General features: G+C 44.8%; 2 protein-coding genes across 4 annotated transcripts; one reads left to right on the top strand and one right to left on the bottom strand.

Annotated features, from left to right (window-relative positions):
- Positions 1-3,586: 3,586 nt before the first annotated feature.
- On the bottom strand, positions 3,587-5,738 carry LOC111164510 (uncharacterized). Its single transcript, XM_030760294.2, has 2 exons — positions 4,043-5,738; positions 3,587-3,920 (listed from the first exon to the last, which is right to left on the bottom strand). The coding sequence occupies exons 1-2, from the start codon at positions 4,369-4,371 to the stop codon at positions 3,902-3,904; spliced, it is 348 nt and encodes a 115-aa protein (XP_030616154.1). The 5' UTR covers positions 4,372-5,738; the 3' UTR covers positions 3,587-3,901.
- Positions 4,225-20,500, top strand: ZBTB24 (zinc finger and BTB domain containing 24). 3 transcript variants are annotated; one of them, XM_022554174.3, is made up of 7 exons: positions 4,225-4,351; positions 5,000-5,983; positions 8,621-8,788; positions 9,288-9,371; positions 10,056-10,139; positions 18,139-18,220; positions 18,997-20,500. In XM_022554174.3, the coding sequence occupies exons 2-7, from the start codon at positions 5,029-5,031 to the stop codon at positions 19,715-19,717; spliced, it is 2,094 nt and encodes a 697-aa protein (XP_022409882.1). In that variant the 5' UTR covers positions 4,225-4,351; positions 5,000-5,028; the 3' UTR covers positions 19,718-20,500. The 3 variants fall into 3 exon arrangements, with proteins under 3 accessions (XP_022409882.1, XP_022409891.1, XP_089778053.1); XM_089921927.1 differs by lacking the exon at positions 4,225-4,351 and adding an exon at positions 4,366-4,456; XM_022554183.3 differs by lacking the exons at positions 8,621-8,788; positions 9,288-9,371; positions 10,056-10,139.
- The last annotated feature ends 3,109 nt before the right edge of the window (positions 20,501-23,609 follow it).

Genomic DNA, 23,609 nt, shown 5'->3' with positions numbered 1-23,609 from the left:
GTTGCCTTTCTGTTCCCCTCAAATCCCTTTCAGTCATAATGAGCCTTGGACTATAGTTTCTTCCAGCTACAGTTACCAGTCAACTATCATAGCCTACAAAGATGTTTTCTGATGCCCTTTGTAATGGCAAAGGGCTTTCACCAACCTTCAGTTGCCAGCTGATCATGGCCCTCTCCTTCCCTCAAACTCCCGCCAAGTTCTCCATTGACTCAATCCACCCAGAAGCCAGTATGTGCTGGGCTCTGCTGATGAAGTCCTTGCAACCTCCCAGTGCCAAAGATGGAGACAAGGGTGGACAATGGATTTGGTGGAGAAAGAGAAAAACCCCCTCTTTATCTGTAAGTGATTTTACTTACAACAATTTATAGTCTATACCCTGATAACTCAAATATTAATATCTCAAATTCTTTTCTCACCTCTGAACTCCAGACTCTTATCTATAATTGCCTACTGTGTATCTTTACTTGGTTATCTAGTTGACATCTCAAATTCAATATGTCCACCCCATACTTGTTATCCACCCAACTTTTCTTCCTCCAGTTTTCCACCAGATCAGTTAATGGTAATACTGTATACTCAGTTGATTTGGCCTCATACCTAGGGATTAACCTTGATCACATTCTTTCCCTCACTCCCACATCCACTCTCTCAACAAGCCCTGTCAAAGAGAACTACCTCCAAAATATACCATGAGTCTGGACTTTTCTCATGTTTTGCACTGATTTCACCTAGTCTCTATACCTCTACTCATGTCCCTCTAGGATCTACTTTTCATCTAGTACCTGGATACTCTTAAAATACATAAATCAGGTTCATCAGTCCCATTTTAGAATCTTCCAATGGCCCCCTATCTCAGTTAAAATAAAATCAAAATTCCTTACTCTTGGTATATGTTAATTTTATGTGTCAATTTGGAGGGTGTTTTGGATGAGATTAAAATGTAAACCAATGACCTCTGAGTAAGCAGATTGCCCTCCATAATGTCAATTGAAGATGTGCATAGAACAAAAATACCAGCCTCCCAAAGCAAAAGAGAATCTTCTAGCAGCATGCCTTCAGACTTCATCTACACCATCAGCTCTTCTGGGTCTTGAGCCTGCTGGCCTATACTGCAGATTTAAGACTTCACAGCCTCCATAATCATATGAGGTAATTTCCTATAATAAATCTAAATCTCTATATATCCTATTGGTTCTGTTTCTCTGGATAACTCTGACTAATACAGCATAAAAGGCCTTGTAAGGGCCCTGCCTAACTTTTCAACATATTCTCCAATTCTTTTTTTATCTGTTCCTTCCTTCTTTTGTATTGACTAAGGACTTTTTAATTCCGTTTTCTCCTCTAAGGGTTTTGAAGTGCCTGCGTTCTATTTATATCCATTGAGTGGTTACCACTATTCTTAACATGAATACTTACTCTAAAGGCAATCAATACCTCTATCCTTAAAACACTTAATACCAATCACCAGCTCCCATCTTAAATGCTATTTTTATTCAGTATTTTAGATCTAGTCTACTTGTTTGCTATCCAAATTAGGCATTTTCTTTTCATAATCAGTGTTTGTTTAGATTTTTCATTTTTCGTCTCTCACCATTCCATCTTACAACTCAGACTTTCCTCCTAGCATTATTTTCCTTCCTAGAGTAGGGTTTGTTGACAGTCAGTGATTTCAGTTTTTGTTTGTCCAAAGAAACGAATTTTTTTTTGGCTGCATTGCATGGCTTGTGGGATCTTAGTTTCCCAACAAGGGATTGAACCTGGGCCCTCGAAAGTGAAAGCACCAAGTCCTAACCACTGGACCACCAGGGACTTTCCCTCCAAAATTGTTTTTATTTTTCCCTTGTTCCTTATGATAATTTTATGGTATACGAAATAGAAATAGACAATCTGAATAGGCCTATATTGATAATGAAACTTAATCAATAAAAACCTTCCAAAATAGAAAGCATCAGGCTCAGATGGGTTCACTGGCGATTTCCACCAGACATTTAAAGAAGAAACTATGTCAGTTCTCTATATAGTCTCTTTCAGAAGACAGAAGCAGAGGGAATACTTCCTAGTTCATTCCATGAGGCCAACGTTACCCTAATACCAAAACCTGACAAAGACATTACAAGAAAACTATGGACCAATATCTCTCATGAACATAGATGCAAAAATCCTCAACAATAATATCAGCAAATTGAATCCAACAAGTATAAAAAGAATTATACGTCACAACCAAGTGGAATTTATCCCAGATATGCAAGACTAGTTCAACATTCAAATATCAATTAATGTAGACCATCATATTAACAGGTTGAAGAGGAAAAATCACATGATCATATTAATAGATGCAGAAAAAGAATTTGACAAAATCCAACACCCGTTCATGATAAAAATTCTTGGTGAAATAGCACTAGAGAATTTCCTTACTTGGTAAACAATATTTACAAAAATCCACAGCTTACATCATACCTAATTGTGAGAAACTAGATTTCCCACTAAGATCAGAAATAAGGCAAGGTTGTACCCTCTCACTACTCTTTTTCAATATCACACTGGAAGTCCTAGCTAATGCAGTAAGACAAGAAAAGAAGGTAAAATGTATACTGATTGGGGAGGAGGAATTTTTTTTTTCTTTTCTGTGGTACGCAGGCCTCTCACTGTTGTGGCCTCTCCCATTGCGGAGCACAGGCTCCGGACGCACAGGCTCAGCGGCCATGGCTCACGGGCCCAGCCGCTCCGCGGTATGTGAGATCCTCCCAGACCGGGGCACGAACCCGTGTCCCCTGCATTGGCAGGCGGACTCTCAACCACTGTGCCACCAGGGAAGCCCGGAATTTTTTTTTTATTCATAGATGACATGACTATATAGAAAATCCAAAAGAATCAACAACAACAACAAAACCTCCTGGAATTAATAGGTGATTACTGCATGATGGCAGGATATTAGGTTAATATACAAAAATCAATTGTTTTCATATATATTGGCAATGAACAAGTAGAAGTTGAAATTAAAAACACAATACCATTTATATTAGCACCCAAATAAAATAAGTACTAAGGTATAAATCTAACAAAATATGTAAAATATCTATATGAATAAAACTACAAAACTCTGATGAATGAAATCAAAGAACTAAAGAAATGGAGAGATATTCCATGTTCTGAGTAGGAAGATTCAATATTGTCAAGATGTTAGTTCTTCCCAACTTGATCTATATGTTCAACGCAATCCCAATCACAATCTCAGTAAGTTGTCTTGTGGATATCTACAAATTGATTCTAAAGTTTATTTGGAGAGGCAAAAAACACAGAATAGCCAGCACAATATTGAAGGAAAAGCCCAAAGTCAGAAGACTAACACTACCTGACTACAAGAGTATAAGCTACTGTAATTGTCTTGGGGAAAGAATAGATGAATAAATCAATGAAACAGAAAAAGGAGCCCAGAAATGGATCCTAAGCAGGGCAGTGACTTCAGTCTCTGGATGTGATCTGCATTTGGAAAGATCTCCTGTATTCCTGTGTATTGGAGGGAACAACACTGCAACTTAGGCTAGTTAGAAACCCTTAATAGTCTACTGAAGAAAGATGCTGAAAGTCTGAACAATAATGATCATTTTAATGATAGTAGACATGAATTAAACAATTAAGCCCATTTCATACTTAATCTTGTTTACCCCACAGCCACCCAGTGTTGGCACTGGTGTCAACTTCTCCATTTCACAAGTAAGGTAAACAAGGTTGACAGGATACGTAACTTGATCAAGATCACTCAGTACCCAGATCTGTTTGACTGCAGCTCTCTCTTCAGGCCCTTGAAGGACTCAGGCATTGGACGATGGTTTTGATGCTGATGCTGATGATGACGACGATGACGGTGAATGTAAAGGCGCTTTCATTCATTCGGCACACATTAGAGACCTGAAAGCCGGCTTCAGCGTCCAGAAAGGAGAAAAGACTAAATTGATTAAGGTGTCAGTGAGCCACTAATAGGATATAAAACTTCCATAACTGCAGAGGACAACGCCGCTACTGCCCTCTGCCCCCCACTCACCTCAAACACCAGACCTGCCAGGACTCCGTTGGCGGCGCCTCCGGGGACCTCAGGCTCTGCTCCACCCCGTCCCGCCCCCGGGCGCCTCCGCGCGCCACGTGGTCCGGCGTCCGCGCAGGCGGGTCCCGGCGCCGGCGCTTCCGTGTTGGCTGCGGCGACGGCGGCGGCGCAGGGGCAGAAGCCGCGCGGCCCGGAGACGGCAGAGGCTGGCCGGGCGGAGCTGGGGGCCTGGGCGGGCCCGGCGTGGGTGCGCCCGCCAGGCCCCGTGTGGGCCACCCGCGATTTGGACTCTGCCGGGAGTCCGGAGAGGTAGGTCCGCCACTGGCCATCCGTCGGTGGCGCGGCACCGCAGCCGTGTCGACCCCTCCCCAGCCGGCAGCTCCCGGGCCCGACCCAAGAGGTCCAGGGTCGGAGGTAGGGACCTCCCCCGCGGCCCGCTCCCAGCTCGGCGGGCTCCGGGGAATCGCGCGCCCTCAGCTCCCCGCACCGTCGGGCGCCAGCCTGGGCGGTCCGCGCCGCCTTTCCAGAGGGAGGCCGGATACTTCATTGCAGCTACCCCAATTCACTTTGTTTTTCTTCGCTCTTTCTATTTTTGTGTCACAGACAAAATGGCTAATAATATGTAAAATCGACGACACTGTAGTTCTCATTCTTCTGTTTGTGCAACTATGGAAAGTTAGTGCAGGGAAGGACTTTAGAGATGGTTGAGCCCAATTCCTTCATTTTACAGAGCAGAAAACAGACCCTGAGAGGTCACGTGGATGTCGGAAGTTCACCCAGCTGGGTAATGGTACAATAGGAATGAGAACCCAAAGCTAAGTTTTTAAATAGTCTTTTAAAAGTGGTAAATGATGAAATTTAGCCAACAAAGTGAAGTGACTAGTAGGTTCCTTTGGGCTGGGATTAATCTTGTTAGAGAATGCCTCCTCCTTTTTAAACATTATTTTCTTATTTCAGGTTTAATCCTCCTTGGGCTTCTAAAGAAAATGGCAGAAACATCATCAGAGCCTTCTGGGCAGCTGGTTGTACACTCAGACACTCACAGTGACACCATCCTGGCCAGTTTCGAGGATCAGAGGAAGAAAGGCTTCCTCTGTGACATTACTTTAATCGTGGAGAATGTGCATTTCCGGGCCCACAAAGCCTTACTTGCTGCCAGTAGTGAATACTTCTCAATGATGTTTGCTGAAGAGGGGGAGATTGGCCAGTCCATTTATATGCTGGAAGGCATGGTTGCCGACACGTTTAGTATCCTGCTGGAATTTATCTACACGGGTTGTCTCCAGGCCAGTGAGAAAAGTACAGAACAAATCCTGGCTACTGCCCAGTTCTTAAAAGTCTATGACCTGGTAAAGGCTTACACAGACTTTCAAAATAATCATAGCTCCCCAAAGCCACTGACTTTGAACACAGCTGGCGCTCCAGTGGTTGTTATTTCTAATAAGAAAAATGATCATCCAAAGCGGAAACGGGGAAGACCAAGAAAAGTCAACAGTATGCAGGAGGGGAAATCAGAACTGGCTGCAGAGGAAGAAATACAGCTGAGAGTGAACAATTCAGTTCAGAATAGACAAAACTTTGTGGTTAAAGAGGGAGACGATGGTGTACTGAATGAACAGATTCCAGCAAAAGAATTGGAAGAATCTGAGCCGGCTTGTGAGCCAGGTAGAGGGGAGGAAATGCCAGCTGAAAAAGATGAGAACTGTGATCCCAAGATCCAGGATGGGCAGGACAACCAGAATCGGTGCAGCAAGCGGAGGATTCGGAGGTCCGTCAAACTGAAAGATTATAAACTAGTTGGGGATGAAGACGACCAGGGTTCAGCCAAGAGGGTCTGTGGAAGGAGGAAGCGCCCCAGTGGCCCCGAGGCCCGTTGTAAAGACTGTGGCAAAGTGTTTAAGTATAATCACTTTTTAGCAATCCACCAGAGAAGCCACACGGGTAATTACTCTTTCACAGCTTACTGGAATATGTTTTGGAGAAGTAACAATAATAACAGCTTTCATTTATTGTGCAATGTCTATGTGATGGGCATTGTAATAAAGTATACATGTTATTGCATTGAATTCTCACAACAGTCCTGTGAGACAGTTAATATTGTGCAGATGCAAAGACTTAAGTCTAGAAAGCTGAAGGTAACTTGCCCAGGGCATCCATGTAGTGACAGGTGGGAATTGAACCCAAGGAACCTGATTCCAAAACCTCTCTACTTATTTGAAGTTGTTGGTTCAAGGCTTGAATGCCCAGGAATCAAGCTGTAGCCAAAGTTAATATGCTTTATGACTCTTGAAGATTCCTCATCTTGACCATAGCTGTGTTTTTGCCCAGATATGTCTGGACAGCTCTGTCACTCAGCCACCTAGCTGTAAATGCCTTTTCCTTTTTGGTCCCTCTAGCCCCGTACTGGCCAATAGCTCTTTTGTGAGTATGGAAATGTTCTATATCTATGCTGTCCATTTTGGTGGCCACTAGCCACTTGTGTATTTTGAGCACTTGACATGTGGTGAGTGTGACTAAAGAACTGAATATTTTATTTTATTTTATTTTATTTATTTATTTTTTGCGGTACATGGGCCTCTCACTGTTGTGGCCTCTCCCGTTGCGGAGCACAGGCTCCGGACGCGCAGGCTCAGTGGCCATGGCTCACGGGCCCAGCTGCTCCGCGGCATGTGGGATCTTCCCGGACCGGGGCACGAACCCGCGTCCCTGCATCGGCAGGCGGACTCTCAACCACTGCGCCACCAGGGAAGCCCCTGAATATTTTATTTTAATTAATTTGAATAGCCACCATTCAGATGGTGGCTAGGCTGACAGTGCAGCCCTAGCCAGAAATCCCTCCTCCTTTGAGCTCTCTCTTAACGTACCTAACTCACTCTGCTTTGGGTCAGGCTGTAGTTATATACCTGTAATCTACCCCTCAACCTAATTGTAAGCATAAGTATAGGGTCTGGTACTTAAAACCTGTCATCCAGCAGCCTGCTGTCTTATGACCTGGCAGCATCCAGCAGTGTGGTTCTCAACCTGGCTGTATGTTTTAGTCTCCAAGGGAGCTTCTAAAACTACCAGGGCCCGGGTCCCAGCCCCAGAGCTTCTGATTTCATTGCCTGGAGTGTTGGTGTTTTTAAAAGCTCCCCGGAGATTTTAAGTACAGATAGACTGAGACCCTGAATTTTGGTTCTTTGAACACAATAGACACTTGAGAAATATTTGTTGAACTGTGACAGAGGCTAGTTTAAGGAGTTAAATAGTTCTACAAGATTCATTAAGGAAAACAGCATGTAGCATCTTCCCTTTTCCCAGTGGTTTCTGCAATTTTGCACTGAATCACTTTAGTATGGGTCTCTTTTCTTCCATTTGAGTGGTTACCAGTAGATCCATACAGTCTGGAAAACCACCTTTTAGTTCCAGAAAAATTTCATGAATTATTTCATAGATGGTTCCCCTCTGTTTACTCTGCTCTCTCTTTCTGGAACTCCTCCCATTTGGATGTTGAACCTCCTGGACTCATCCTCTAATTTTCTTATCTTTTGTCTCCTATTTTCCATCACTTTCTGCTCTACTTTTTGGGAGATTTCCACTTTATCTTTCAACTTTTATTGTTTTTCTATTTCTACTCTTATTTTTTTTTACTTCTAGGAGCTCTTTTGTTCTCTAAATTCTTTTTTTGTTTGTTTTTAGTGAGCCTGTTAATAACAACATTTACTTATTTGTTAATTTTTAATGCTTTCTTCACTCTGGGCAGTCTGTTTTCTGCAAGCTGCTTTTTCTCTTATCCGTTTTGGTGTCTATTTCTACTACTAAAGACCTTCCTTGACTGTCTGGTGATTTTTTTTTAATCATGTTTAATTACATGCAAGAATGGTTTGCTAAAAGATTTTTTTTTATCATGTTTAATTACATGCAAGAATGGTTTGCTAAAAGCTACTGGCAACTCTGCAGATGTAGACAGGGCCTGTAGGCATCTTGCTGATACCCGGCATCACATTTTCAGCTCTCTTACTGCCGGCCCTTCGCATTCCAGGAGAAGATGCTCCACCTCCCACCTGGGGGCTGTGGGCCTGGCTGCCAGCGTCTAGCGCAGGAGGGGGCAGAAGGCTGGGGGGAGTCTCATCCCAGATGTGAACTTTGACTTGCTCTCCCTGTGGTAGTGGCTCCACTGCGCTAGGAGACCTCTAACCCTGAGACCCCTAGTCCAGAGATCCTTCATCCGATTTACCCTCTTCAGAGAACAGTCTCCATCTTCTGCTGGGGAGAGGGTCAGTCTCCTGGTTACATGGAGTAGGAGACTGGACCTGGGGGGCCTAACTACCTTTGAAACGGACTGTCATTTATCCTCCCTCACCCCTATTTTCAGAGATAACAGGTGCCACCAATTCCTGACCTTGTGGAGGCTCTGTCTTAAATTAGGTTGTGTGTATCTCAGCGCTCCTCACCGCTGGTGTAGGACTCGTCTAGCTCCATCTTGCAAAATGTTATTGCTGATGTTGTCTCTCCTGTTCACGGTTGTTTTAATTTGGGAGGGGACAGAAGGATGTGCAGATTCTTGCTTACATCATGTTTCTGGGGCTCTTATTCCAGGGGAGCGACCTTTCAAATGTAATGAGTGTGGAAAAGGCTTTGCCCAGAAGCACTCGCTGCAGGTCCACACCCGGATGCACACAGGCGAGCGGCCGTACACCTGCACCGTGTGCAGCAAGGCTCTCACCACCAAGCACTCACTGCTGGAGCACATGAGCCTGCACTCAGGTAGCGGGCTTGTGCCGGGGAGCCGGCCGCCACCAGGTCCCCGTCCCTGGGGTGGGCATTACCGTGATCTAAATGGTCTTTTCTCAGCCTCGTATCATTCCCCACATGATACCGTTGAAAGACAGAATTGTGCATCTGTCAGAGTGTAGTTTAGAGTTCTGCGCAGCATTGAGCCTTAAACTAGGGTTTATAAACTGGCTGCTGGGAGTGCAGTGTGCAGTCATGACTTGTTTAAGCACCAGAGTTTAGAATTATTTTACTTTGGATGCCTTTGGGGGGGAACTTGAATTCTCCAGTTCTGCCCCGGTCTCCATCACTCCCTGTTGCCTTACATGCTTTTGCACATTTATGTTACTGTGGTAGACTCTGAAGGCATTTGGGTTTGTAGACAAGTCACTTGTGTTATTTGTAGAAAATGGGGATCTGGGCCCACTGTGATACTTACCTTATTAGTGAGCATTCCAGTTCTTTATAGTTTTTTGCGTGTTTTGTTTGGCAGGACAGAAGTCTTTTACATGTGATCAGTGTGGAAAATATTTCAGCCAGAAAAGACAACTAAAGAGCCATTACCGAGTTCATACAGGTACAATACAGTGAGAGAAAATTTGGATTGGCTGGGGGAGAAACACAAATACAAATTATTTCCGAAACAGTAGGTTCATGTTGTAGAAGATAAATGAGTTTTTAGGGAAATAGTTCTTAAAAAGCAATCTAAATTAGGTGTCCTTGGGTTACTCTCTGCTACCTTGTGATTTATATTAAATTTTTATATTGCAGTTTCGGTGCCACACACAGAAACGCTGCAAAATTGGTATTGTTCAAGGCACCAGTTGACTAAGAGGGCACCAGTCGATTAGCTGTTAGTGGTGCCTGGACAGAGGTGTCACCACCCCATAGCCATCAGTCCAGGCTTTCTGCAGCCTGACTCCACCTATTGTGCTTTTTTCTTTCCTGCCAACTGATAATAAATGGAGGGGGGATTAGGAGCATCATTTGAGATCGGTTGGCCACAGTGACACCAGTGCGTTGAGGGAAAAAGGAGATAACACTTAGGGAGACAGGAAGGGTCCCACCTCTGTTGGGGAAGCAGTGAGTCGAGATGCCTAGGAAACTATTAACTGTTACCAAATTTAATTTAAAAATTGTTGTGTTATTAAAGCACCATATTTAAAGTGACTATTTTTCAGGGAAGTGCTTTAACACAAATCACTGAAGAAATGCAGGGACAGCATATATGCACTGACACTTTTTTTATTGTTGCGACAAGGCCACTCGTTACCGGAATGTAACCACTGCCACCGCAAATTCATGGATGTGTCTCAGCTAAAGAAACATCTGCGGACACACACAGGTAAAAGTCCATCTCACCCTGTCTTTCTAGTGTGCTTTATGTTTTTAGGGGAGCGAGAAATGAAGTACTGGGAGTCCCCTCCTCAGACTGTGTTTTTGTAAATTGTGTGGGAATTTTATAAGTAGGTCACGTAAAAAGCCTAGGCAGAATGCTGTCACACAATCCTGTGGGGACATCACATGTCTGTAGGTTAGCAAAATGGAGCGTACTTACTGAGCATTGTTCGTAAATGAAACCTCATCTAATACCACAAAATAGTACAAGTCTGAATCAGGTTGCGTGTTTAAATTTTAATTTACCTCAGCATTGAAGATTATCAAGGTAAACTTTTTAGAAAATGAAGCAGACACTAAGGCAGCACAGGCACTGAGGATTTTTCCACTTTCTCTCCTAGAACCAGTACTTATAACTTAAGCATCACCACCTCCAGAAAAATCCGCTTCCAGGTTGAAGAGGAGGCAGGATCAATTAGGGCAGGTCAAATTCTTTCATTTAAGATCAGAAAAGTGAAAATGTGGGCCTTTTAGAACTTTGGGTAAGAAGCATTTCTTAAAAAGAAACATTTCTTAAAAAGAAGCCTGTTAGTTTTTCTAAGAAAAGCCTCCTATTCTAGATTGATAGTTTAATGAGTCTGTTAAATTGTCTACCAACATTATATATCAGATTGCTTTTTGTTGCTTTGGACATTTTTTTGAAAACACAATTTTTCTCAAAGTCATTTACTCTTAAATATCTCATAAGGTATGAGTTTTATGAAAATGGATCTCTATACAGTCTTTCTACAGACATCATTAACAGGTTCTGTGAAATTTAGTTCATCCACTTAACACATATTTACTGAACAGTACCAGGCACTGGGTACCAGGCACTGTTGTGGGTCCTGAGGATACAGCACTGCCTGAGATGGACAGAGCCCCTGCTCTTGAGGGGTTAACATTCAAACAGGAGACAAAGAACAAGCGAGTGAGTAACCTGTTAGGTGGGGATAAGTGCTCTGAAGGACGAAACGTAGGGGCAGGAGGCAGGAGGGGGAGCTGCCCTTTGACGCGGGGGCGTGTCTGGGAAGGCCTTGCTGATGAGGTGCCATCTTAGATGGAGATCTGCGTGCTGTGGGGAGTGAGTGAGCCGTCGTGTCTACCCCGGAGAAGAGCGTCCTAGGCAGAGGAGACCGAGGTGCAGAGTGGTGCCGGGGCAGAGCCGGGGCGGTGGGAGTAGGAGTGTGTAGTGTGGGTGGACATCAGAGGCTGCTGGAGCCCGTGTGACGTGGGGTTCCCGGCCTGGCTGTGTGCTTCGACCCCCTGAGAAGCTTTTAAAAAGACAAAGCCTGGTCCCACCCCCAGAGATTCTGATCGAAGTGACTGGGGATGAGGCCTTGGAATTGGCATTTTTAAAAGCTCCCCAGGTTTTTCTAGTGTGCGCTTACGCCTAAGAACTTCTGAAGGCACAGTAAAGACTCTGGATTTTATTCTGAATGGGATGGCTTTACTGCGAGGAGTGACATGATGTAACAGAGAATTTTTTTTTTTTTTTTAAAAGAGAATTTTAATAGGATCACAGCGGCGGGGGGGGGGGGCGGGGCCCATGTGGGGTGAGGCAGGGGCGGAGGTGCCCGTAGGGGTGAGGCAGGGGCGGAGGCGCCCGTAGGAGGGTGGAAAGACCCATTAGGAGGCGGTGCTGGACAGGGGCTTGGCGCAGGGCTTGGTGCAGGGCGGCAGTGGTGGGGAGGCGGCGAGTGGCCCAGCGCCAGATGTATTCTGAAGGAAGACTCCCGTGATGGGCCCGTGATTGGATATGGGGGTGAGCGGAGGGGAGGCGGAAGCAGCCAGAAGGGTGAGAACCCGGGGAAGACGGAGGGACAAATGGAGAGTTAGACTTTAGACACATGGGGCGTGAGACGTCTGTTTGGCACCCAGGTGCACGAGCGGAGGAGACGGCTGGGTATCTGTGCCCGAGCTCAGGGGGCACCGCGAGCAGCAGTTGAGATTCCCGTGCTTACACAGGGGCCTGTAGGCAGCGTGTGGGGCTGTGAAGAGAACCCCCACGGGAGGGCGGAGGTGGAGGAGAGCCGAGCTGTCTCGGTTACGTGGCACAGTGCCCGGGGTGAGACGTTTCATCTTCTGAGCGTAAGGTGTCAGTGAGGCTTCTGGTCTTTCTGAGGAGAACCAGGCCTGAACTGGGGGTGAAAGCAGCACGAGTCCTCTCTCCAGGATCCCAGCAAACTCTGCTCCACCCGCTACCCTGAGGAGCAGAAGAGAGAAGTGGAGGATGCGAAGGGTGGGAGAGGAGATGACAGGGACTCTGTAAAGTGGTTTGTCTGACTGAGAGATAAGAGGTCAAACCCGTCAAAAGATTGGGCTCTTGGAAGCAGAGACTGTGACCCTTCTGTCCTTAGCCTGGAGAATATGCACAGTATTGGTGTTGAGAAGAGTTGGGGTGCCGCTTGCCTGCTCCCCGGGCAGAGAGGAAGGTTTGGGAGAGGCTGCTTGGCAGAGCTGGTGCTCAGCCTCCACGGACAGTGGTGAGGATAGCTGCCAGCAGGGCAGGCGGGTCCTGCCGAGAGGGCCACACCCATGGGAAAACCAAGACTCTCTTCTCTTAGCTCTTTAAGTGCAAACTCTCTCTGGGTTAGATATCCTTTGCCAAGCACAAAAAAATCAGAGATAAACAAGAGGTGCTTTCTTCCCTAGAGGGCATGTTCAGTGGCGGGGGTGGGGGATGGGGGGGACGGATGCAATTTGAAAGGGAAGCAAGATGACAGGCAGTGCCAACGAGGTCGCTGCAGCTCAGTTCTTTCCCTATACGTGGAGCTGGTCAGGCTTTCAGGAACTGAGCCAAGCCATGCCAAGCAAAGGAGTGATAAACCATAGAGTGTGTTCACTTAACAAAGGGGCTGCACCTCTCTGTTGTCTGCAGTACCACCTTCCTGACATCACTGTACCTGCAAACCAAGTTAGTGATCCCAAGATTGCTTGGTGAGCTGGGGGCAAGTTCAGAGAATTAGCCCAGGTCATGGAGAAGCCTGGTGCATGGCCTCTGACCGCAGTAGAGTCCCAGCCCTCCAGTGTCCCTGTCCCTTGTGTGGTGTTAGGTAAACACTGATCCTCCCCTGTGGGCTCCCACTACTCCCAGGTAGATCCCCTGCCTGTGACACAGTTAATTGAGCCACAGCTTTCATTCATTCACAGCCTCATTTTGTTGGATTGGATTTGAAACTTCCTAAATCTCAGCCATGTTTTCAGACTATCCTTTAACGTTGCTCATCCCCAACTTTGAGAGACGTGGGGGTCCCTCACTGTAACATACCCTTCTAGAGTTTACATGTGATCTAGTAAGAACCTCAGTACAGCGTGATACGAGCCCCAGTAGAGGTGTGAACATAGGGACAGAAGTGTTTCACTTTCCCTAGGAAGGTCTGGGAAAGCGTCCCAGAGGAAGGACCTGAGTCTTGAAGCCAGAGTAAGTGCTAGACAGACAGAGGAAGCTGGAAGAGGTGTTTCCAGACAGGAACAGGATGCGTGGGGTTGACGATGTGAGAGGCCGGCATCCGAGGGCCGTAGTGAGGAATTCCACGGTGAACAGCTAGAGTGAGATTGCTGACAAGGGGCAGGCCCCTGGTGAAGCAGGGGGTGGTCTTTGGGCAGAGAGGAGGCATATTTTGGTTCGTGCATTGAAAAGGACTCAGGCAGCCCCAGGAGGATGGTCAGAGAGGGAAAGTCCTGGGGATGAGCCAGTTACCAGGCTCTGGGGAAGAAAGATGAAGGCCTTCAAGTCAAGAGAGCGGACAGAAGAGATGTACTTACGAGATTTTTAGTCTGGGAAAAAAAGAGTCACTGCATATGTGACGAAGTGTTAATAGCCCAAATATGGGAACATGAGTGCCCAGGAGAAAACTGGGCAGGGGGACCTGAAAGGCATATCACAGAAAAAGACATAGGAATGGCCAGTAGACGTCTGAAACGATGTTAACTGCATTAATTGTCAGGGAAAAAGAAATGTGCATTTCTTTTGGCCCATTAGATTGACAAATATGTGAGGAAGTGGGCATCTTTAAGTTCTGTTGATGGGAAAGGAATTTGGGAACTTCCTGGAAAGAACTTTGGCAATGTGAATCAAAAGGTAAGCTGTCCAGTTGGGAAAAGATGTTTGCATAAGGATGTTCAACGTAAGCAGGATTGTTTATAATGTTACAGGCTTAAAAGTGACCTAAATGTCCCTCAGTAAGGGATTAGTTAGGTAAATTTTGGACAAGATACATAGTGGAACACAAAACACCATTTTAAAATGTCTGTTTGTTTGTTTTTAACCATTTTTTTAAGATGAATTTTCCATTCCCGTTTGACGTTACAGACCAGCATGCACTGGCCGAACTCATGGTGTACATAGTATATCACCTGTGTGTGTGCACAGAGACGCCTGTAAAGGTTTCATCACAGTGTGAGGTGGCAATCTACAGGGGAATTCTGAGTGTTTTATGTACACTTTGTGCTTTTCAGTATTATTTGAGTCTTCTACAGTGAACGTTGTTGATTTTTGAAGAAAACGAAAGCAGCTATTTGAGGAATTTAAATGTACAGAACTAGATTGCCAGTCGAATGTGCACTCGGAGCAGACTGGACTGTCGGGCCTGGCTGGGTCAGGGGCTGGATGCTGCTGCGTTAACCAAGATGGTCACGTGGGTTTTAGCCAATGGGGTAGGAAACCCGGCCATGCTACCCAACAAGCCCGCAGGAGTCGGTACCCTCTGGAGCTGGGATGGGGATTCACAGGTCGTCAGAGTGGGGTGGGATGAGTGGCATGCACAGCTGAGGAGAGGGTCTGGAAGGAAAACTTCTGAGTTACTTAAATATTTCTGTCAGCATCCCCCTGGGTGAAACCTGCACTCGTGTCTCTGCCCTGTCCTTTCATTGCCATTGTCTGATCCTCCTGTAACCAACTCCCTTCTGGCCCCGTTGCCACCCAGGCCCTGTCACCTCACCTTTTCTCTTTCCTCTCTGTCTGCTTCCTGCACCTCCTGGTCCAGGCCTCGGCACTGTGGCTTAGACTGTTACACAGATTCCTACAGCCGCCCCTACCCACCGTCCCCACATATATTTTCTTAGTACTTTGTCCTGTCTGTCTTCTGCTAAAAACGTCCAGAAGTTCCACGGGTCCACTGCCTGGAATTTACGGCTCTTCGTGGCCTGGCCTCACCTTTTAGGTCCCATGCTCGTCAGAGTGAATCCTCATCCCTCTTTGTCCTCCCTGTGGCCATTTCTGACACCCGCTGTTTGGTCATTCTGCTTATCCTAGTACCTGAATGGGGCCTCTCTCCAGTCCAGCCAGCTCCTGCCTCGTCCTCACGCATCCTGTCCACAGAATTGTTGATACCACTCATTTGAGTGTTTAGTCAGCTGCAGCCCTGCCGCTGTACTTGATTACCACATGTATCTTTTTGAGGCTGTGATCCTGTCTTTTGTTTCCTTTTTGTTTCTCAGCTCCGTGCTTTGTTGAGGGTCCGCCCATCCTTGTAGAGCTGAGGCAAAGGAAGAAGGAATGTGTCGGTGAACCGGAGGCAGTGGAGCCGTGTAACCGTTAGGAACCAGAGGAGTAGGAAGACTTTCCCCAGATTCACGTTGGCTAGGAAAATTTGCCTTCTTACTGTGCTCGAGGATGTTTCTGGAAAGAGTTTCCAGTATTGAAAACATTTGCCAACAAAATTCCTGAGGTGTTGCAACCCCAGATGGAATTGAATGATAACGTGAACGTTGTTGTATGTGCTCCCCACACAGAACTTTACAGTGACAGGCGGACAGAGCAGGTACTCAGTCTTGGAATTGGGAGAGGGAGAAAAACCGAGATCAGAATAGAACGCAGCTCTGGTTGGAAAGGTGTGGAAAGAATGACAGTGGCCTGGTTTTAACCTTTGGAGTGGTAAGAGTTACTGCTGCAAAGACGCAGACTCACCCAAATTGTCACAAGTGTCCTCTGCCTAGACTGAACTTGGGGAAACATCTCACCTGAATTTTCTAGTAGATGGCTGTGAAAGGGAAGCTACCTGACCATCCCCCACTTCACTCATCCCTTGTTATATAGTTAAGTGGGATTTTTCTTTTTTCTTTTTCTTCTTTTTTTTTCAAATTCATAGTTCCCTTGCCTGCGTTAGGATCACTTAGTTGCATTTCTGGAGGGCATGGCAGTCTGTCATTGTATGTGCAGTGTATAAACTATCGCTAAATAAATGCTGTTGAAGCCTTATTAAAATTGTCAGGGACTTCCCTGGTGGCTCAGTGGTTAAGAATCCGCCTGCCAGTGCAGGGGACACGGGTTCGATCCCTGGTCCAGGAAGATCCCACATGCCGCGGAGCAACTAAGCCCGTTTGCCACAACTACTGAGCCTGCGCTCTAGAGCCTGCGAGCCACAACTACTGAGGCCGTGCGCCTAGAGCCCGTGTTCCACAACAAGAGAAGCCACCGCAATGAGAGGTCCACACACCGCAATGAAAAGTAGGCCCCTCTCGCCGCAACTAGAAAAAGCCTGTGTGCAATAACGAAGACCCAATGTGGCCATAAATAAATAAATAGATAGATAGATAAATAAATTTATTTCTTTAAAAAAAAAAATGCCAGACCCCACTAGGCGTGTGGAACAGTCACGACATCTTATGTGGGCCTCAGTTCCCACTCTGTGAAATTCATTTACTCAACAAGGATTTCTGGAACAGTGTGCGGGGCCCAGTTCTAGGCACTGGGGTCCTAGGAGTAGGAAGACTCACAGATCATCCTACATAAGACTGGGAGAGATAGGTATAATAAATAACATACGGTATATAAGGCAGCGATAGCATTGTGGGAAAACTGACTTGGGAAGTGGACCAAGACATGCTGGGGCAGTGCTTTGGGTGGTGATAAAGCCTCACTGGTAATGTGACACTTGAGCAGAGACTTGAAGGCAGTGTGGAGAGTGAACCACACTGGGAGACCCTGGGGGAGACATGCCAGGGAGAGGGAGGGGATGATGAGTGCGAGGGCCCTGAGCGTGGCTTGCTTGGGGTGTGGTGTTCAGGGCCTCTCCAGGGGCTGTGTGATGAGCAGGGGAGAGTACCTGGTGAGGTTAGGTGGGTTTGGGGTGAGGAGTGGCAGTAGGTGGACAGATCTGTCAGAGCTGTGATTCCTTGTAGGCCCAGGGCTTTGGCTCTTATCTCTGGATGGGATGGGGAGCCATTCGAGGGCCCTGAGCGTGGCTTGCTTGGGGTGTGGTGTTCAGGGCCTCTCCAGGGGCTGTGTGATGAGCAGGGGAGAGTACCTGGTGAGGTTAGGTGGGTTTGGGGTGAGGAGTGGCAGTAGGTGGACAGATCTGTCAGAGCTGTGATTCCTTGTAGGCCCAGGGCTTTGGCTCTTATCTCTGGATGGGATGGGGAGCCATTCGAGCACTTGCAGCAGAGCGTGGTAGGATCTGACTGTGTAAAGGGTCACTCCAGTTGCCTCATTCATTGTGGACGACAGGGAAGCAGAGCAGAAGTGGGCAAACTCACAAGGAGGCTGCTGCAGGGAGGTGATGGCGGCCTGGGCCAGGGGTGGGTGGCAGTGGAGGTGGTGAGAAGTGGTTAGGTTCTGGATACACTGGGAAGGTAGATATAAATGTGAATAATCCACAAGTCACCCTGGTACTCAGGGGCCCTTCGGAAGGTCAAGCAGTAAAGTGTGGGAGTGTAAGTTACCTAAGGGTGGCCTGTACAGGAGCGAATGTGTGTCCTTCGTAGAATCACTTACCCCCTTGTTTCAGTGTTTAAGTGTTTGAGGGAAAGAACCGTACCCACTTTCTCTGTATCCTCCTGGCACCTAGGACACAGTACTCAGGTACGTAGTAGGTGCTCGCTAAGTGCTTCATTCATTCACTCATGCTTATTGAGGGTTCAAGTGGTATTGCCTTTGTTCTTTTTTATATTGTGAAACTATGGGGTGGTTTTTGCTTTTTGTTTTATTTTGGATGTATATTTCTGAATGCTTTCCCCTTTTTTAGGTGAGAAGCCATTTACTTGTGAAATCTGTGGCAAATCTTTCACAGCAAAGAGTTCTCTTCAGACCCACATCAGGATCCATCGGTAAAGTTTTGCAGATCTTTTCTCACATGGAGTCCTCATCCAACCCTGGTGTTCAGTAGGGTGACATACATTCCCTATGTAGTCCTTTTCCCCAAATTATTACTCTAGTAGAATTTCCTGGGCAGTTTATTATTTTGTTTTATCTTTTCAATAAAGAAATACCTCACTTAGGCCAAATCAGGAAAACTGATTCTGGCCAGCAAAAGTTTGCGTTATTGATGTCATTTCTTAAATTTTGATTTATCTTCAGTCAAAACTAAATATTTAATATTTTCTGAATAAATTATTTGTTCACACAACTTATTTCCGGATTTGATTTAGTAGTTCTTCTAACACAGATAATTAGGGGCTACTCAAATTTTTAATATTGAAATTAATCATATATATTTATTTGGCTTCTAGAATCTAAAAATTGGCTGTGAGAGCTAAAAACAAAAAAGAACTTGGTGTGTAATTTATTACTATTTACCTTCTTATCTGAAATACACACTGTGGAATCATCAAGTTTTATCATATCTGACCCAGCATCACAGCCCCATCTACCACCTGTCCTCAAACACCCCTCCCTGCCATTCTTTTTTTTTTTCTTAAGATTAGAAACTGAAGTCCATGGCAGGCGTGACTTGGTCCAAGTACTTAAGTTAGTAAGAGAACCCATGACTTATGCTTCCCAGTCAGGTTGATTTTCCCCTCTTCTTGACTGCTTCTCCCTAAATGATCAGGAAGTGATAAATAGATCTTCCTGTTTTTAAAATGAAATGTATACTTTCTCGTAGAGGAGAAAAGCCATATTCCTGTACCGTGTGTGGCAAATCCTTCTCTGACTCGAGTGCCAAGAGGAGACACTGCATTCTGCACACGGGCAAAAAGCCTTTCTCCTGCCCTGAGTGTAACTTACAGTTTGCTCGCTTAGACAACTTGAAGGCTCACTTAAAAATTCATAGCAAAGAGAAACATGCGTCCGATGCCAGCAGCGTTTCCGGCAATAATAATGCTGAAGAGGTCAGGAATATTCTTCAGCTGCAGCCCTATCAACTCTCTACCTCCGGAGAGCAGGAAATTCAGCTTCTTGTAACTGATTCTGTACATAACATCAATTTCATGCCTGGTCCTAGCCAAGGAATCAGCATCGTCACTGCAGAGAGTTCCCAGAACATGACGGCAGACCAGGCTGCTAACCTCACCCTGCTCACGCAGCAGCCAGAGCAACTGCAGAACTTAATTCTTTCAGCTCAACAGGAGCAAACAGAACACATTCAAAGCCTCAATATGATTGAAAGCCAGATGGAACCCTCACAAACCGAGCCAGTGCACGTCATCACACTTTCCAAGGAAACTCTGGAACATCTTCACGCCCATCAAGAGCAAACAGGGGAGCTCCATTTAGCAAGTGCTTCAGATCCAGCTCAGCACCTACAGCTGACACAGGAGCCTGCTCCGCCACCACCCGCCCACCAGGTGCCCCAGTCCACGCCGCTCAGCCAGGAGCAGAGCTGACCCGAACACGTGCCTGGCTGCTCCGTCGGCCTCTTCTCCGTCAGCCCGCTGTGACTGGATTGTGTGCTTGAAGTCAGGCTTTCTGCAACGCTCACTTAAGATTCTTACAGAGATGTGGTAGCTCACTGAGCCAGCCGATAGCGTCCATCCAAGAGGCAAGATGTGTATATTGTGTCTTATATCTAATACTGATTTGGATTTAGCATTTCAATATTGATGAATGGTTTTCATTTTCATTTACTACATCTCTTAAAGACTTGTGTAACTTTTCTTTGGGGGCATTGCATTAAACTCTTCTGTGAGTATTAAATGTTCACAGCCATAGTCATGGTCTTGCTGACCTTTCCAGTTATATTTTTTTATTTTTTAGAATGAAGAAAATCATATGTTGTATTGGGTACAATGGTTCGTTGTCCCTTCCCCCTTAGGCAACACAATTGCCACTACGAGACAAGTTGGGGCCGAAAATGACAGATTACAACTTTGGGGACTCCGTCCTTTTAATAACTTCCAATCCCCTAAGACAGAGTAATTTCTCAAGGTTTAATCTCTGTGTGGTACAGTGGGCTCATCATGTCGTGTTTAAGATAGAGTCAAAGACAACATGACCTAAATGTCTATTTTAACTCAACATTCACAAAACAAGAAAGCCAAAAGAATAGGATTATTTTTTTAAATTCTAAACTCGACTTTTCTGAGAAACATAGATTTACATGTTTTTTAAAAGCAGGTTGTTAAAAATTTAATTTAAAAGGCTAATTAAAGTATGAAATTGGATCAAGATATTCACCCCAAATAAATTCTGAATTTTTGTCAGCTTTGATATTTGATCTCCATGGTGAAGTTAAAGCTTTCTTAATTATCCTGGAATATAAAATTCAGTGTAACTTATGTTAAGTATACTCTACTGGAATCTAATTGATCTCTGAAAATGTTGATCTATGTATTGTGTCTGATAACTTTTTAGATAGGAACTTATAATCTATTTTTATTGCAAAGTAGATTAAATCTCACAAAATAGACACATAATTTTTAAAAGTAAATTCTCCTAATCTTAAAAATAATTTTGAGCCTCAGAGACTTAGTAGCCAGCGTGTGTCTGTAGTTGTGTGATTTTAAATAATCGTCAGAAGATTAAATTATGTTTGAGTTACGTTTTTTCCAGCTCAGCCTATTTTATTGAATACGCTGACCACTTTCTCTCAAGTAAACTGGTAGAAGATTTTTGAGAAAAGGTGGGCACTAGTGTATGTTAATTAACATAATGCTGGTGGAGAGTAGGGGTAATCACCCCTAAAATTAACAGGATCTTCATGTCAGTCACTCTTTGTTTTAGAGATCTTTGATTTCCACCTGAGTCAAATAAGTGTTGGGAGGTTAAAGCAATATAGAATTGTTAAGGTTTGAGAGAAGATGAAAGCAGTTTTCTAACATATCTAGCAAAGTATATTTTATTGTATATAAGTCAGAAATTCATAAATGATTTATCTTATATGTGTCAACCAAGGTATGTTAAATTAGGCCCAACTAGAGATATAATCTTTACAAATACACTTAGGCCCTAAATACTATTTCAGGTTCTTGACTTCAGTCATTTAAACTATTTACCTTAACCTTATTGTTGAAGTGCAGTGTTTTTACCAGCTTTTCAAAGCCTACTGGCCCACATTTTCTCCAGGAGATACATAGTATTAAAGCAGATAAATGCTTAACTACTCACTCTGGGTAGCTGGATGATTATTCAGGAAGTACGGTCATAAGACTATTGACAAGTCAAGTTTAACTAGCTTTATGACAGTCTGCCTCTGCGCTTAGATAAATGTAATGTGAGCCACATGTGTAATTTAAAATTTTCTAGTAGCCACGTTAAAAACATAAAAAAGAAAGTTAGATTAATTTTAATAAAATCGCTTATTTAATCCAACATGTGCGAAATATTTCAACATGTAAATATTCAATATTAAAATATAATAATACTTGACATTGATTTTTTTCATACTACATCTTCAAAATCTGGTGTGTATTTTACATTTACTGCACACTCAGTTTGGACGCTGATGTTCATGGGACACACTTGATCTGTTTTTAGGATTTATACAATTTACAGTTGAAAACCTAGATTCACATATTCAGGTAGTTTCAGACATATTTTTTCCCCAATAACTGAAACAAGTATCAGTTTTAAAATTTATATTAGAATTAATTAAAAATAAAACCTAGTTCCTCAGTCACACTAGCCACATTGTGAGCACTTGGTAGCCACAGGTGGCTAGTGGCTCCTGTGGCACAGGCCTACCCATCTCTAGCGTGAGAGCCAGTCTCAGCCATGAAAATCTCTTCTGGAAGAGTTCTGGGTTATCTGACCAGCTGTCAAAGGGAAGTGAGAAAAGGATAGCTTTATAAATCAAGCCTCTCTTCTGTGTCCCAAATACACATTCTGCCCCTTTGAAGGAAATCCTCAATTTTATGGTTTCATTGGTTTTTTTGTTTGTTTTGGCCACACCGTGCTGCATGCGGGATCTTAGTTCCCCGACGAGGGATCAAACCTGTGCTCCCTGCATTGGGAGTATGGAGTCTTAACCGCCAGGGTGGCATCCTCAATTTTAAAGTTCAGTGACTGCACCCAAAGGAAATGACACGTATGTAAAAATGTTTCTATTGTGTCTGAGAAATTGCTGGCTAATTTTTTCACAACTTATTTTGTACTAAGCTTGCACAATTTAAATACTTGTTTTAATAAGTGCAGACATACAAATTGTACTTCTTGGGGATTAGTAGAATATTATGCTTTCAGACTGCTGAAACGACCTTGTCACTTTTGCAGGTGAATCTCTGGTTTTCTGTCAGTAGAGGGCTAGCCTTGGGAAGACTTGAGCTCTTGCCATCAAAATGAGCTGTTGTTCTTGTGCTTGGCCCTCTGTTTCTCGAAACTCCTCTTTCTACCTCTCCTCTGTGTATTTTTCTGCATTTGGTTCTTGTGTTGTAAACGTGAGCAACCGGTTAAACGATGCTGAGGAATGTGAGAGTCTCATTATAGATGCTTACACCTAGGTTTTCATAAATTGGAATAATAACAATATCTGGCACATATTGAGTCTTTACTGTAGGCCAGGAGGAAAGCCAGGTGTGTTAGGTCTGTATCTTAGGGCTTCTGAAACCTTTTCCATATCGTGGTGCACAAAAAAGACTTATCCAGTACCCTTCAGTTAGAGGACTCCAGGCACTGCTGGCCATGACCGGCATATTAGTTTGCTAGGTAGGGCTGCTATAACGAATACGACAGACTGGGTGGCCTAAACGACAGAGATTTATTTTCTCACAATTCCGGAGGCTGAAAGTCTGAGATCAAGGTGTTGGCAGGATTGGTTTCTTCTGAGGCCTCCCATCCATCTTTTTCCTCCCTGTGTCTTCACGTGGGCTTCCTCTGTGTTTGTCCTAATTTCCTTATAAGGACACCACTCATACTGGATTAGGGCTCACCCCGGTGACCGCATTTTCACTTAGTTACCTCTTTAAAGGCACTACCTCCAAACAGTCATATTCTGAGGTACTGGGGGTTAGGACATCAACGTGAATTTGGTATGGGGGACACAATTCAGCCAGTAACAACGGCAGCTGGAGTGAGGCGGGAAGCAGTGTCTGGGACACACCTGTAACCCATTTGCAGCACAATCATATTTTACTTAATTCTCATGACATTCCTACGAGGTAATATTATTATGCCTATTTTATGGATGAGAACACTGAGGCCCCAACAGATGAAGTCCATTGCCTGAGGTCACACAGTAAGTGGCAGAGCCGGAACTGGGGCACAGGGGTGGCTGCTTCCACCAGATGGGCTTAATACCATCAGCCTTTTAAAACTTTAAGCTGGGTTTCTCTTTACATATGA

Source organism: Delphinapterus leucas, chromosome 12 (assembly GCF_059928025.1).
Source record: "Delphinapterus leucas isolate spDelLeu-1000000601 "Yukka" chromosome 12, BTC_Dleu_Yukka2, whole genome shotgun sequence".
Classification (NCBI taxonomy): Eukaryota; Metazoa; Chordata; class Mammalia; order Artiodactyla; family Monodontidae; genus Delphinapterus; species Delphinapterus leucas.
Note: the sequence above shows the minus strand (reverse complement) of the source record. Positions and strands in the feature narration are given on the sequence as shown.

Excerpts from the sequence above, each read along its gene's own strand:
- LOC111164510 (XM_030760294.2), bottom strand. The coding sequence starts at position 4,371 with ATGGCCAGTGGCGGACCTACCTCTCCGGACTCCCGGCAGAGTCCAAAT.
- ZBTB24 (XM_022554174.3), top strand. The coding sequence starts at position 5,029 with ATGGCAGAAACATCATCAGAGCCTTCTGGGCAGCTGGTTGTACACTCA. Across the intron at positions 8,789-9,287 it reads GCACATGAGCCTGCACTCAG|GACAGAAGTCTTTTACATGT; the intron begins GTAGCGGGCTTG and ends TTTGTTTGGCAG. Across the intron at positions 18,221-18,996 it reads ACCCACATCAGGATCCATCG|AGGAGAAAAGCCATATTCCT; the intron begins GTAAAGTTTTGC and ends ACTTTCTCGTAG.